The following is a 12,511-nucleotide window of genomic DNA, read 5'->3' on the forward strand; positions in this document are numbered from 1 at the left end:
CATTGCAGGCACAACACTGCCAGATTTGAAAAGCAAGAGTAGTGGCTTCAGGGATGGTCCACAGAAATCGTGGAATAATACCACCAAACATCTACCCAGCATGTACCACAGGCAGACACTCTTTTGAGAGTGTAACAATGAACAATTTAATTTCATATTAACTCTATGAGGTGGGCTGCTACTACCACCAGCATTTTATAGAAGAGGACACTGAGGCACAAAGAACTTGAATCACTGTCCAAAGTCATACAGCTAGTGGCCAGAGTGGAATCCCAACCCAGGCTCCAGTGTCCTTGCGCTTAACCTCAAGTTAACCGCTTATCCACTTCACTGCCTCCAAAAGCTGGTACCATTGCCTCTAGGCTGGCATACCTTACATTCACCCAGATTATATTCTCCCCACAGTACTTCTCTCCTCTTATACTTCCTATAACCAATATGCTTACCATAAAATTCAATCCCCTATTATATTTAGCTGGGTTTACATATCTTTAACTAATAAGTCTGTATATATTTTGGTCCTCAAATGCCAGTTTCTTTCTATCAAAGTCCCAAGTTCCAGAAGCCAAATATACCTGAACCAAGTGAAATCAACCAATCATTCAGTAACTGTAAAATAAGTATGAAGTAACTGCTTAACATTTCATACACTGTCAGAATATTAATGCAATAAAAGACAAAGATGATTTTGAGATATAGAAACAGAAAAACAAGGCAGGTGGTGACTCATTAACGAAATAAGGAATATAAAAAGAGTTTCCTTGACAGGGACAGGGAAAGAATTACACATCTGATTTTAGACATGGCAAGTTCAACTTATCATGGATAAATTAAGACCCACCTGGAGATTTCTTAGAAGTACTCAAAGATTGTTAAGCTGGAAAGTAACACAATAAGCTTTACATTTTTGAAAATTATCACTTCTAGATATCTATACTTTCAAAACAAGAACTCAGAAGATGTTGGGAAAGGAACTTCAACAGACCACCCTTTGAGACTTCTGGTTCTAAATGATAGGTTTACTCTTAAAGTGTAGGTAAGAAAAGTAAGTAGAGATTGAGAAGTGAAGAAGGCAGAGGACAGACCCCCCTGGGGAATAGTACAATTTGCATGATGGACAAGGGGGAAGAACCAACAATTGAGAAGCAGAAGAACAGGAAATGTTGTATCACAAAAGCCAATGGAACAGAGAATTTTAAAGCATAAGAGCAGCCAGTAGGGTCAAATGTCTCTATGAGACAAAGATAGGGCCAAAAAATGTACCTCCAATTTAGCAGTAAGGAGGTCTTCAATGGAATAAAAGGCAGGCTGCAATAAGTTGAAGGTAAAGGAAGAACCATGTGGTAAAAGAAGAAAATTGATACAGACTGCAAAAGTTTGGCTAGCAAGGGTGGTAGCAATGAGAAAAAAAATCAAAGAATTCAGTAGAACTCTATAAAGATAAAAGAGACTTGAGCATATTCACAAGGCTAAGGAGAAGAAATTGATCAAAATGAAGAAATGGAAGATATAAGGAACAGGACAGCTAATACAGCAGAATCTGGGCAAGTCAAGAGGTAACTATAGAGCACCAGATTTTCCTAAATAAAAGCAAGCCTCCCCTTCCTCTGAGATTTGATTGAGATGCATGGAAGTTGACATGACAGGCACGCACTGGAAGACAAAGTGTTTCTGAATTTCTTGGTAGAGCAAGAGGTGAAGGAGCCTTTAAGAGAAATGGGGAAAGAATCTGTCCAAAGTCCAATGAATAAACAAAGATGAGTGTCCAACTCGATTTAGGCAAAGCAGCAGAAAACTGAACTGGCAGGTCTGATCCCAGGATGAGAGTTTGTAGACGGTGGTCCAAGGGATGGAAGAGGTGCGAGGGGGTTGAGCTTGTGAGAAGGGCCCATTAATGGGCAGGGAATCCACACAGAGGAGGAAAGGAAAATAGGCCAGCAAGAGGGTGTTAATCTGGGGGGAAATGGAGAAATCAAGGAGCTGGATGTCTCAGTAAAGCCAAAGAAAGGGAATGTTGAGAGTATTATGAGAGTGAGGTAGCTGGAAGAATTGGAAATTGTGGTCAGAGAAGAGATCATTGACATTCTCAAGGTAAAGCCATGACAGGTGTTGGGATGAAGCTGAGTGTGGCAGTGGGCTGAATGGCATTAAGACAAATATTGATAGAACTGATGAAATCAAGGCAGTGAGTATGGTGCCTTTAAGAATACTGAAATAACTAAAGTAAAGGCTAGGGTGTGAGTGGAGAGGGAGATTCTAACGTGATGTCAAAGGCTTCCATGAAGGTAGGCAGTGAAGAGTGTTGGTAAACAGAAAGATAGGAGGTGACAGAGCCAGACTTTGTGAACTTCAAAATAGGAAGGGACTGTGTGGAATCTTCCCTTAAAATGAAGTGCTGCAGACCTACTTGAGAATGGACTTGAGGATATGGGGAGGGGGAAGGGTAAGCTGTGACAAAGCGAGAGAGAGGCATGGACATATATACACTACCAAACGTAAGGTAGATAGATAGTGGGAAGCAGCCGCAGAGCACAGGGAGATCAGCTCAGTGCTTTGTGACCGCCTGGAGGGGTGGGATGGGGAGGGTGGGAGGGAGGGAGATGCATGAGGGAAGGGATGTGGGAACAGATGTATATGTATGACTGATTCACTTTGTTATAAAGCAGAAACTAATTAAAAAATAATAATAATAAAATAAAAATGTCATGAATGAATAAAAAAAAAAAAATGAAGTGCTGTAATGCAGTCAAGTAGTTCCCAAGGAGCTCCATGTGATTGTAAACAGATCTGAGCCACAGGAATCCTCGTTACTGTAAAGGGATAGCCAGACTTACATCACCCCATTAAGCTTCACAGTAGCCCCAAAACCACTCGATAGAGAAATTCTTTCCCCTTTCTTGTAAAAGAGCTCAGCTGAGAATATTGTAACGAACAGGCACAGAACCAGCAGTGAAGAGAGCTGGAATCTGATGCTGCCTCTGCCTCTGACTGTGTGACCTTGGATGTGTCACTTACCTGTCCTGGACATCACTTTCCCCACCTGTATTCATTCATTCATCTATTAATGCATATAACTTGCAATATCTATTGAAGCTTAATATGTGCTAGGCACAATCCTAGATGTTAAGGACCTAGCAGCAAGGAAAACACACCTAAAACCAAGGGGTCTACAGTTGACAGTCATCTCCAAGTTTTCCCTGTTCAATGATTCTAATTATCTACAGCAAGTGCATGTGTTGTAAGTAAAAACACAACAAGTTCATAGCATTGTAAGACACATGGTGGGACTCAGCTAGAGCCTATATGGAATGAGACAACTGTTCCCAACTTGAAATCTCTGGACCCTAAAAGGGAGTCCATGAAATTACTAATAATAAACTTTCAAAGAACTGATTCTACCAATTTAAAAGAGCCAAATGGAAATTTTGCTCAATGCATTTATATCACCTCAGTAAAAATTCAGGGTTTCTGCCTGATGGGCACACATTCTAATGTCCACGTGTGCATGCCTCTGCCTTAAAAATGGGGAAAAGTATTATTATTGTGCGCTAAATATAATTTAACCTCGCAAAGTTCCCAAGCAAATTGAAACCAGTGGGAATTTTTTTTTTTTTAATTTCAAAAGGCCCCTGAGTGGTGAAAACTTTGAAAACCCTCAACAGAGTGGGAAACCCTGGAATTAGAGTTTGAAGACATGGTTTATTCAAATCTCACCTCTGCCATTTCTTTACATGTCACCTTGGCTGTTGTTTCTCTGAGCTTCATCTGTAAGACTAGGCTGAAAGCTTACCTTTTATGGAGTTGAGAGGATTTAGTGAGGAATTTTATAGTTTCGTGTTGTTTCACATTACATAATTAGAATGGTAACAACAGAACTGATGGACAAGCCTGAGATTCACCAAGTTCAAATTCCAGCTACTCACCACTGGGGGTGGGTGATGCTGGACAAACGATGTCATCTCAGTGCACCTCAGTTTCCTCAACTGTAAAATGGGTTATCTTGAGGATTACATGAGATTACGCATATATAACCTAGCATATTACAGAAATTCCATAAATATTTATTCATTCTGTTCTTTGGAAGCCATTAAGTATTACACAAATTAAAAATGTTATCATTTTCACTTCTGTAGTCTTCATTTCCCTGAAATAAACACAAACCTCATTTCAAAACATGTCCTATACGTGATAGATGTTAAGGGCAAAGAAGAGTTAAAAGTGCTACAAAAATGTAAGACATACTATATTTTTATAATAATTATTATTATGGTATATTATTATTATACTTTACTGCTTCCATTACTTTGCTACATTACATTTTGCCTGAGCCATGGAGAAAAAAATAAATATAACTTCTACGGAGCAATTCAACATTCAAACCAGTCAGCTAAGAAACCCCCCTATACTCCATTCCCAGCCTCCAGTGAGTCAGTCTCCAAGGAGAGAGGTGATTTTTCAATCTTCAGTTACATCTAATTGTGAAGTCAATTATCATGAAGTCTAATCAATTAGCATTAAGTCTAATTAGCATAAAGCAACATTGTACCCTGCCTGCTTCCAAGTCCTTCTTTCCATACATATCCTGGCAGGGTTCAGAGAGGCCATGTAAGAGAGGGGGTTCAGCATTCCTCCATTATATCTGACAGATTCCTACCATATCTGGATACAGCTCACTTGTCATTTGCAAAGATTCCCAAGAAGTGTCTTGTTGCATAGATTTATTCATCAATGTAGTTATAAGTGTCGCCGCACACATTCGAATCACCTTATTACCTGGCAACTCTGCACGACCTACATATCGACCATGAAAATTGTCTACACAGCAGACTCAGGAACTGATGAAATTAGTCCCATTAGAGAGCTCTAGCCCTGCATAAAAAAAGAAAAAGAGGGCTTCCCTGGTGGCGCAGTGGTTGGGGGCTCTGCCTGCCAATGCAGGGGACGTGGGTTCATGCCCCGGTCCAGGAAGATGCCACATGCCGCGGAGCGGCTGGGCCCGTAAGCCATGGCCGCTGAGCCTGCGCGTCTGGAGCCTGTGCTCCACAACGGGAGAGGCCACAACAGTGAGAGGCCCACGTACCGCAAAAAAAAAAAAAAAAGAGGGGGCAAGAAAGGGTGATAAGACTAGGGAATTTTACTCTAGGTAAGACCATGGAAAAGATCAAAAGGTAGGCAGTACTGGAAAAACTAGCTCTATATCTGTTATCTCCTCAACCCTACCCTCTGTTTTGCTGGTCTTTGTATGTGCTAATGGTTGAAAATTGCCTATTTTTGATTGATGAATACTTATGAAGTCCCCTTAAGTGTTAGCGAATTTAAAAAAATCAATAACATACTGCATCTCATGTGTTTTTTCTCAAGGTAGTCATTTGAATTCTCGATCCTGACCACACATTCGAATGACCCAGCAAGCTTTAAAAAATACTGATGCAGGGCCCCATCCCAGATCAATAATTAGTATCAGGTGGGAGTGGGAATGCACCAGTGTTTTTTCACAAGTCCCCAAGTCATTCTATTGTGCAACCAGTGTTTTAAAAACTGCTGTGATGTCCCCATTTTCCAGTAATTCCAAAATATCCTGCCCTTTCCACAAATCCTGAAGAACATAAAAGTGAGGAGGAAAAAATTCTTTCCGATGGGTTAGAGCAAATTCTTCCATCTCAGACTCTATCTTGCTGACAGGTGTGTTTCTGAGATAAAGAGACCATATCCTTCTGGAAGATATTGGAAAGGCCTTAGGGAGAGTACCTGGATTCTTCCAAATGACCCACTATACCTGTTACAAAAAGCCAGGTTTGTAAATGTATTTTACACTTTGCCCATGTGGAAATAAGCCACACAGCTCATCCTCAGATTGGAACATCTACGTCTGTGCCTCCATTTCTGGTCGGTGCAATTCTTTTACTAACTTTGAGTTTCTGCCTCTATGAGAATCATCCACAGACATTTTTTTCCCCAAATTACACAGTCCCTTATCACCCCTTCCAGAGTCTCCCAAAATGAAAACCACTGGAGTTTTCTGTTTGCTTGTTTTTTTTTTTTTCAACACAGTACTGCCGCTAATCTCAGCCGTCAAGCATTCACAGGCCCCTTGTCTGAATATACAATTGATAAGTATATTCTTGGCCAAAACAGTAAGCCCAAATTATGAAATGACTCTCCTCTGATTGGACTTTGGCACCCAGGAAGCCCAACCTGACAAAAGTCCTAAGCAAAAACAAACACTAATTGTTCCCCAGTCTTTTGCAAATAATTGTCTTCCAGGAACCATCTGGCCATTCCACTCGGAGCTGCCTAGCTAGAGCAGATGTCTACCAGCCGGAGGTTCGCCTTTGCAATATGCATTTTAGAAATAAGTCTCCTGAGAGCGGGGCCCACTCCCAGGTGAGTCACTTTTCCCTTTGTCTCTGGAATTTCCCTGTAGGCTTCGATATTTCATAGTTTGCTTTAGTAGCAGAGCAGCAAAGCAGGTAAAACATTTTCACGCACATCGAGACATAGAGTCCCAGAATTTAAACTTTGAAAAAGGGTGAGAAAAAGCCTGAGTGTGTCTTTCAGAGTCTTCTGAGGATACCTGCTGTTGTTTCCAGGGATTTCTTTTAAACAAGGTATTCAAGTGTGAAGGCTGAGATAGTCTTCAAATACTGGACTTAGGAAACAAAGTTGGTTTTTACTAGAGTATAATAAACCTGGGTATATCAGTATCTAAGTTCTGAGAAGTTTAAATTTAAGGCAATAAATCTTCCTCTCACTCTGCCTCAGTGTCTAACACTCTTTTAGCTGTTGGTTACATCCTCCTTTTCCCCACATCAGGCAAAGGTTAAGCATTTTGCTTCTCCTCCGTGACATCCCAAGTTGTATCCAGAGGCACACATTTTGTCCTTAGGTTTAGGGTGGTATTTTCTTCCATTCAAGAAGAATCACCATGGTGCAGACCTGTTGGCCAGGCTTCCAGGAAAGACACTTTCTCTTCTCATGCTCTGATCCTAATTGGGAACATGAAGCCCACGCCAAACCCATCCAGGAAATAAACCAACCAGACAAGATGTGCTCACTGACTGTCTACACTGTACCCAGAGTGGCTGGAGAACACACAGTCCTGTGTCATCTGATACAGCATGATCTCATCTGGTGATGGTATTAAAATATTCTGGCCTTTGACAATATAGCTGGGGGAAATTATCTACCCAAACACTGTCCCTCTGCCTGATGTGACTGTGACCTGTATCTAACTTCCCTTTGGTCATTTGACTCTCGGTTTCACCAAATTCTGTTTTGGACGCTAATGTCCATCTCAAGCACATTTTTGCCAGCCTCCCAGCTGCAGTGGAGGCTGCCATTCCACCTGGATCCCACCAGGCACGTGGTTTGCTCACAGGGTTGCCTCTTCTAGGAGGGGCACACAGAGACACTCTTCGGACCAGCCAGGGCTTGGGTGAAGTGCTCCGCCAGGGTTTCCTTCATCCCATCGCTTCCTCTTCCCACATTATTTAAGAAGCATTGTTCTATTCCGAAAATATTTGCATTTACTGGGCATCGGGTACAAAGGGGATTTGGGAAGGCAGTTACTGCAAGTGGCTTTAGCCCTCTTGTACTTACCCTGACCCTTTCTTAAGTTAAAAAAGTAATTTAAACAACCCGCATTCCTGGATTGTGACTCCTGCTCATCAGAAAATGAGAGGCCATGAGGAAGGCTTCCGCTGCTTTGAAGTTTGGACCCCCTGGGTCCTGGCCACACTCATCTGTTTCAGGGAGGACCAGGAAGCCCCCTTGGCTGCCCCCCAGCTCTGAGCAGCTGCACCTCTGGCTGGGATTTGGTTGCAATCACTCTTACTGCCATGCCCTCGGGAGTTTGGTAGGGTTGTCCCGCTCCAAACACTCTGTTCTCTGCCCTTTGATACAGGGTTGAGGTCAAACAGAGTGTTCAGACCAGCCATGAAGCAAGACACACAATTCAGCCAAAGAACTGAGGTTTGCAAATGATTTTAAGATACAGATTTGATCAGGATGAAGCATTCCTCTGGAACCAGCCTTCCCAAGCTCAGGTTGAGGTGCCAATACTTACTTACCAACTGTATAAATCTGGGCAACCTCTACGAACTGTTACTCAACATCTCTGTACCTTGGTTTCTTCATCTGTAAGATGGTGATTGTATTCATTTCCTAGTACCACAAACTGGGTGTCTTCAAAGAATGGAAATTTTTTGTCTCACAGTTCTGGAGGCTACAAGTCTGAAATCAAGGTGTCAGCAGGGCCATGCTCGCTCTGAAATTCTGGGGGGGATCCTTCCTAGCTTCTGGTGGTGGCCAGCAATCTTTCACATTCCTAGGCTTGCAGCTACATCATTCTGATCTCTGCTTCTGTTATCACATGGCCATGCTCACATCCTCTCCTGTCTGTGCATGTCTGTCTGGCTCCAGATTTCCCCTTTTCAGAAGGACACCAGTCATACTGGATTACGGTCCACCGTAATGAGCTCATTTTAACTTGATGACCTCTGTAAAGACCCTCTTTCCAAATAAAGTCACAAACAGAGGTACAGGGTACAGAACTTCAACATATCTTTTTGAGAGAACACAATTCAGCCCATAACAGTGACAACGATTGTCCCTACCTAATAAGGTTCTACGTGAACATTAAATCTTTATACATGTTATACACTTACAACATCTGTGCCTGGCATGCTGTAAGAACTCAATAAATGTGAAGTATTCCTTAAAATAATAACCTTGCTATTCCTTTCACTTTGATATGCTTTCTGGTTTAGGAGAGGAGGGGATGGAATTACAGCTAGCCTTCATGGGAGAGCACATGACCGCAAACATTGTATCTTAAGCCATTGCTACAGTGAGCTATTGCAACTGCTGAACAATTGGGGATTTCCAACAATCACCTGTTTGCAAACACAAGCATGCCCATGAGACTAGGTCATGAGGGGACATCATCTCTTATGCCTCTCAAGGTAGAATAGAAATGTGAAAAAACAAAAACAAAAACAAACCCTGTACAAGTAGAATAGCAGTTTATAATATAGGTTCCAGAGTCAGGCAGTTGGATTTGAGTTTGAGGTCCACAATTTACTAGCTGTGTGACCCTAAGCAAATTCCTTAACTTCTCTAAACCTGTTCCTAACACCTGCACAATAGGAATAAAAATGTGACCTGCTGTGAAATCCCCGAGATAATAAATGCAATGTGCTTAGCACAGTGACAGGCAAGCTGGCTGTGAGTATAGCTATCCTTAGTTTCTTCCTTTTCATTTGTAAATAACAGAATATTTACCTGGTTCAAGAGTCAAAAAATATAACAAGTATACATTGGGAAGTCTTGATTTCCCTACTCCTAGCTTTTCATGAGATTTGTGTTATATGTAAAGTACTTAGATCACTCCCTGTCTCCCACCTCACACTTTCCCCACAGGGAATCACCTTTATTAATTTCCTGTATCTTTCCAGTATGTCTTTATGTGGATTAAAGCATGGAGCTAACTATAATCTTACTCTTCCCCTTTCTTTCATAAAAGGTATCATATCACATATACTATCTTGTACTTTGCTTTTCTTCTTTTTACTTTGCAACATATCCTTGAGACCTTCCTGTATCAGTAGAAAAAAGGAACTTCCTCCTTCTCCTCACAAATGATTAATTTTCCATTTTCTGGATATACAGTTCAGATAACTTCTTTTATTAATGAACATTTGGGTTGTTTCCAGTTTTGTATTATAAGCCATGTTGCAATGGATATCCTTATTCACATATCATTTTGCAAATGGATAATTGTACCTGAGGATTAATTCCAAGAAGTGATATAACTGGATCAAAAGGTATCGGCTTCAAGCTTCTGCTGAAATTGCCCCACAGTCCCGTGGGTGGGTATTATTTTACACTTTCACCAGTAGAGTGTAAAAGTGCTTGTTTCCCCAAAGCTTTGCCAATGGGAGCTCTAGGCCAACAGCTTGATATTTGCCAATCTCATAGGTGAAAAATGGTATCTTTGAATAGTTTTAATTTGCCTTTCTCTTAATCAGGTTACACATCTTGTCATAGGTTTAAAGGCTATATGTATTTTGGGGGGCAGTGAACTATCTATATTCTTTGTCCATTTTCCTATTGAGTCTCTTGTCTTTCACTTAGAGATTTCTATGATGACTTAGTGTATTCGTCCTTTTTCTCTGGTATGAATTACAAACATCTTTCCCAGTTTGTCATTCATCTTTTGGCTGCATATGTGGGTGTTTATAGTTGTCATAGTTATTTTATTCTTCATCTTTCTAATAGTTAAGGAATTCTAGACTGGGAGTTAGAAATCCAGAGAGTAGCTGAGTAGGTCACCTCTGGAGAGAAACTGCCTGGGCTTGAATCCCAACTCTGCCACCAAGTAGCTGCTGTGTAACCCGAGAAAAATTACTCACCATTTCTGTGGCTTAGTTTCTCATCCTTCAAGAATGATAATACTAGTAGAAGATATCTCATAGCGCTGATGTAAAAAGTTAAATGAGATAATGAATATAAAAGTTTAGAAGAGAACCTGACATACACTAAGCACTCAGAAATGTTAGAAATTATCATTCAATTTATTTTAATTAAACTTAACAATCAGGAAAAATACCCAAACACTCATTAAAGTTGGGAATAACTATTAAATTGAAAATATCCAGGGAATTCCCTGGCTGTCCCATGGTTAGGACTCCATGCTTTCACTGCGGAGGGCATGGGGCTTGATCCCTGGTTGGGAAACTAAGATCCCACAAGCCACACGGTGTGGCCAAAAAAAAAAAAGCAGAATTGAAAATATCCAAAATGTCAGTTTTTTTCTCCTTCTTTGGTTGTAGCTATCTGTGTTCTTAATATCCATATTTAATATAAGTTAATGGATATTTGTTTATGAATTATTATTGGCCAAGTATGGTCTTTTTTATTCACCCGTTTAATACAGGAAATATTTATTGTTTGCAACATGGGCTGGACATTGCTTCGGGAGCTGTAGTGTAATACAGAGCATGTTATTACCAAGGGTCTCTGCCCTCAGTGAGCTTACAGACTAGTGGGGAATATCAACAAGTAAATGGCAATTGCAATTCATCCAAGTTCTCTGAGTGAGGCCTGTGATGCTAAGGGCAACACGCTCCCCTGAGCCTAACCACTCACTTGTACACTGGCTTCATCTGCTCCAGCCTCATCAAGGACTTTGCTCTTTTAATTCCGCCCCCTCTCCTGCATTATCAGTATCTCCCTTTGTACCAAATCATTCCCATCAGCTTGCAGACATGTTGTAACATTTCCTTTAAATGTTGGCTCAGTCCTCAGACTTATTCAACACACCCACTCACTTCCAGCCTCATGGTATGAAATATCGCTTAATTTCTGACATCTCTCAAATTTATATCTATGATGCTGATCTCTTTCCTGAGCCCAGTGTCCAATTACTCAGTCAGCATCTCTTCTTGAAAATGTATCAAGCATCCCAAACTTAACATGTCCAGAACATACCTATTGATTTCTCTGCCCATCCTCATCCAACCTGCACTACTACTCATCAAGCTACTCACGTAAAAACCTGGGAACCATACTTGACTCCTCTATTCATGTCATTGCCACATGCAATGTAACTGTAGGTCCTGTTGGCCTTACCTCGAAAACGTGTCCCAAATCTACCCACTTCTCCCTGTCTCCACTGTGACCATTTTAGCCCAAATCACTATCCTTTCTGCCCTGCATCCACTCTTGTCCACTCCCCAATAGTCAATTCTCCACCCCAAAACCAGGGAAAGCTTTTGAAAATGTAAATCTGAGTGTTACTGTTGCTCTCATATTCCTCTAAGGATTCCCATCAAGCTCCGAATCAAATCCAAATTCCTCACCACAGCCCACAAGACATGAGCTGCTCCTGCCTGTTCCTCCAGATGCACCTCATTCTTCTTTGTGGTCACTCTGCTCTGTTTGCTGTGCCTCCAACATGCCACCTCAGGGCCTTTGCACTTACTTTCCCCTAGCTTACAACACTCTTCTCCCAGACCCTCGCATAGATTCTCTCTGATCTCATTCAGGTACCTAATCAAACACCACCTCCCTGTTCTGGTCATTTTTTACTGTGTAACAAATCATTATAAAATAGTAGCTTAAAACAAGACCAATTATTTCTTTGGTTCTTGAAGCGGGGGGTTGGCTGGGCTCAGTTGGTCAGTTGTCATGGGTCTCTCACATGCAGGCAGATGGTGGCTGTGGCTGAGGTCATCATGACAACTTCTTCACTCATGTCTGTCACCTGGGCTGGGAAGACCCAAACAGCTGGGGGACTAGAGCAATTGAGTCTCCCTAGGAATCTCTCGTGTGTGTGTGTGTGTGTGTGTGTGTGTGCTCTCCACATGGTGGACTCAGGATAGCTAGCTTCATACGTAGTGGTGAAAGGCTCCCAGAATAAGTGTCCTTAGATAAACCAGCATGGGCTTCTCTAACCTAGACTTAAAAGGCATGCAGGCTCTCTTTCACTGCATTCTACTCCTCAAAAGCA

The 12,511-nt window shown here is 41.5% G+C and overlaps 1 protein-coding gene across 1 annotated transcript in view; it reads left to right on the top strand.

Annotated features, from left to right (window-relative positions):
* Window positions 1-6,307: 6,307 nt before the first annotated feature.
* The window catches only part of C9 (complement C9), a gene marked incomplete at its 5' end in the record, with an annotated part of 58,395 nt that continues 52,191 nt past the window's right edge, over window positions 6,308-12,511 (top strand). The window contains one exon of the mRNA XM_079702589.1: window positions 6,308-6,384. Within this exon, the coding sequence (XP_079558715.1) occupies window positions 6,308-6,384 (77 nt within the window). The remainder of the gene's footprint in view (window positions 6,385-12,511) is intronic.

This window comes from Hyperoodon ampullatus, assembly GCF_949752795.1.
Source record: "Hyperoodon ampullatus genome assembly, chromosome: 4".
Classification (NCBI taxonomy): domain Eukaryota; kingdom Metazoa; phylum Chordata; class Mammalia; order Artiodactyla; family Ziphiidae; genus Hyperoodon; species Hyperoodon ampullatus.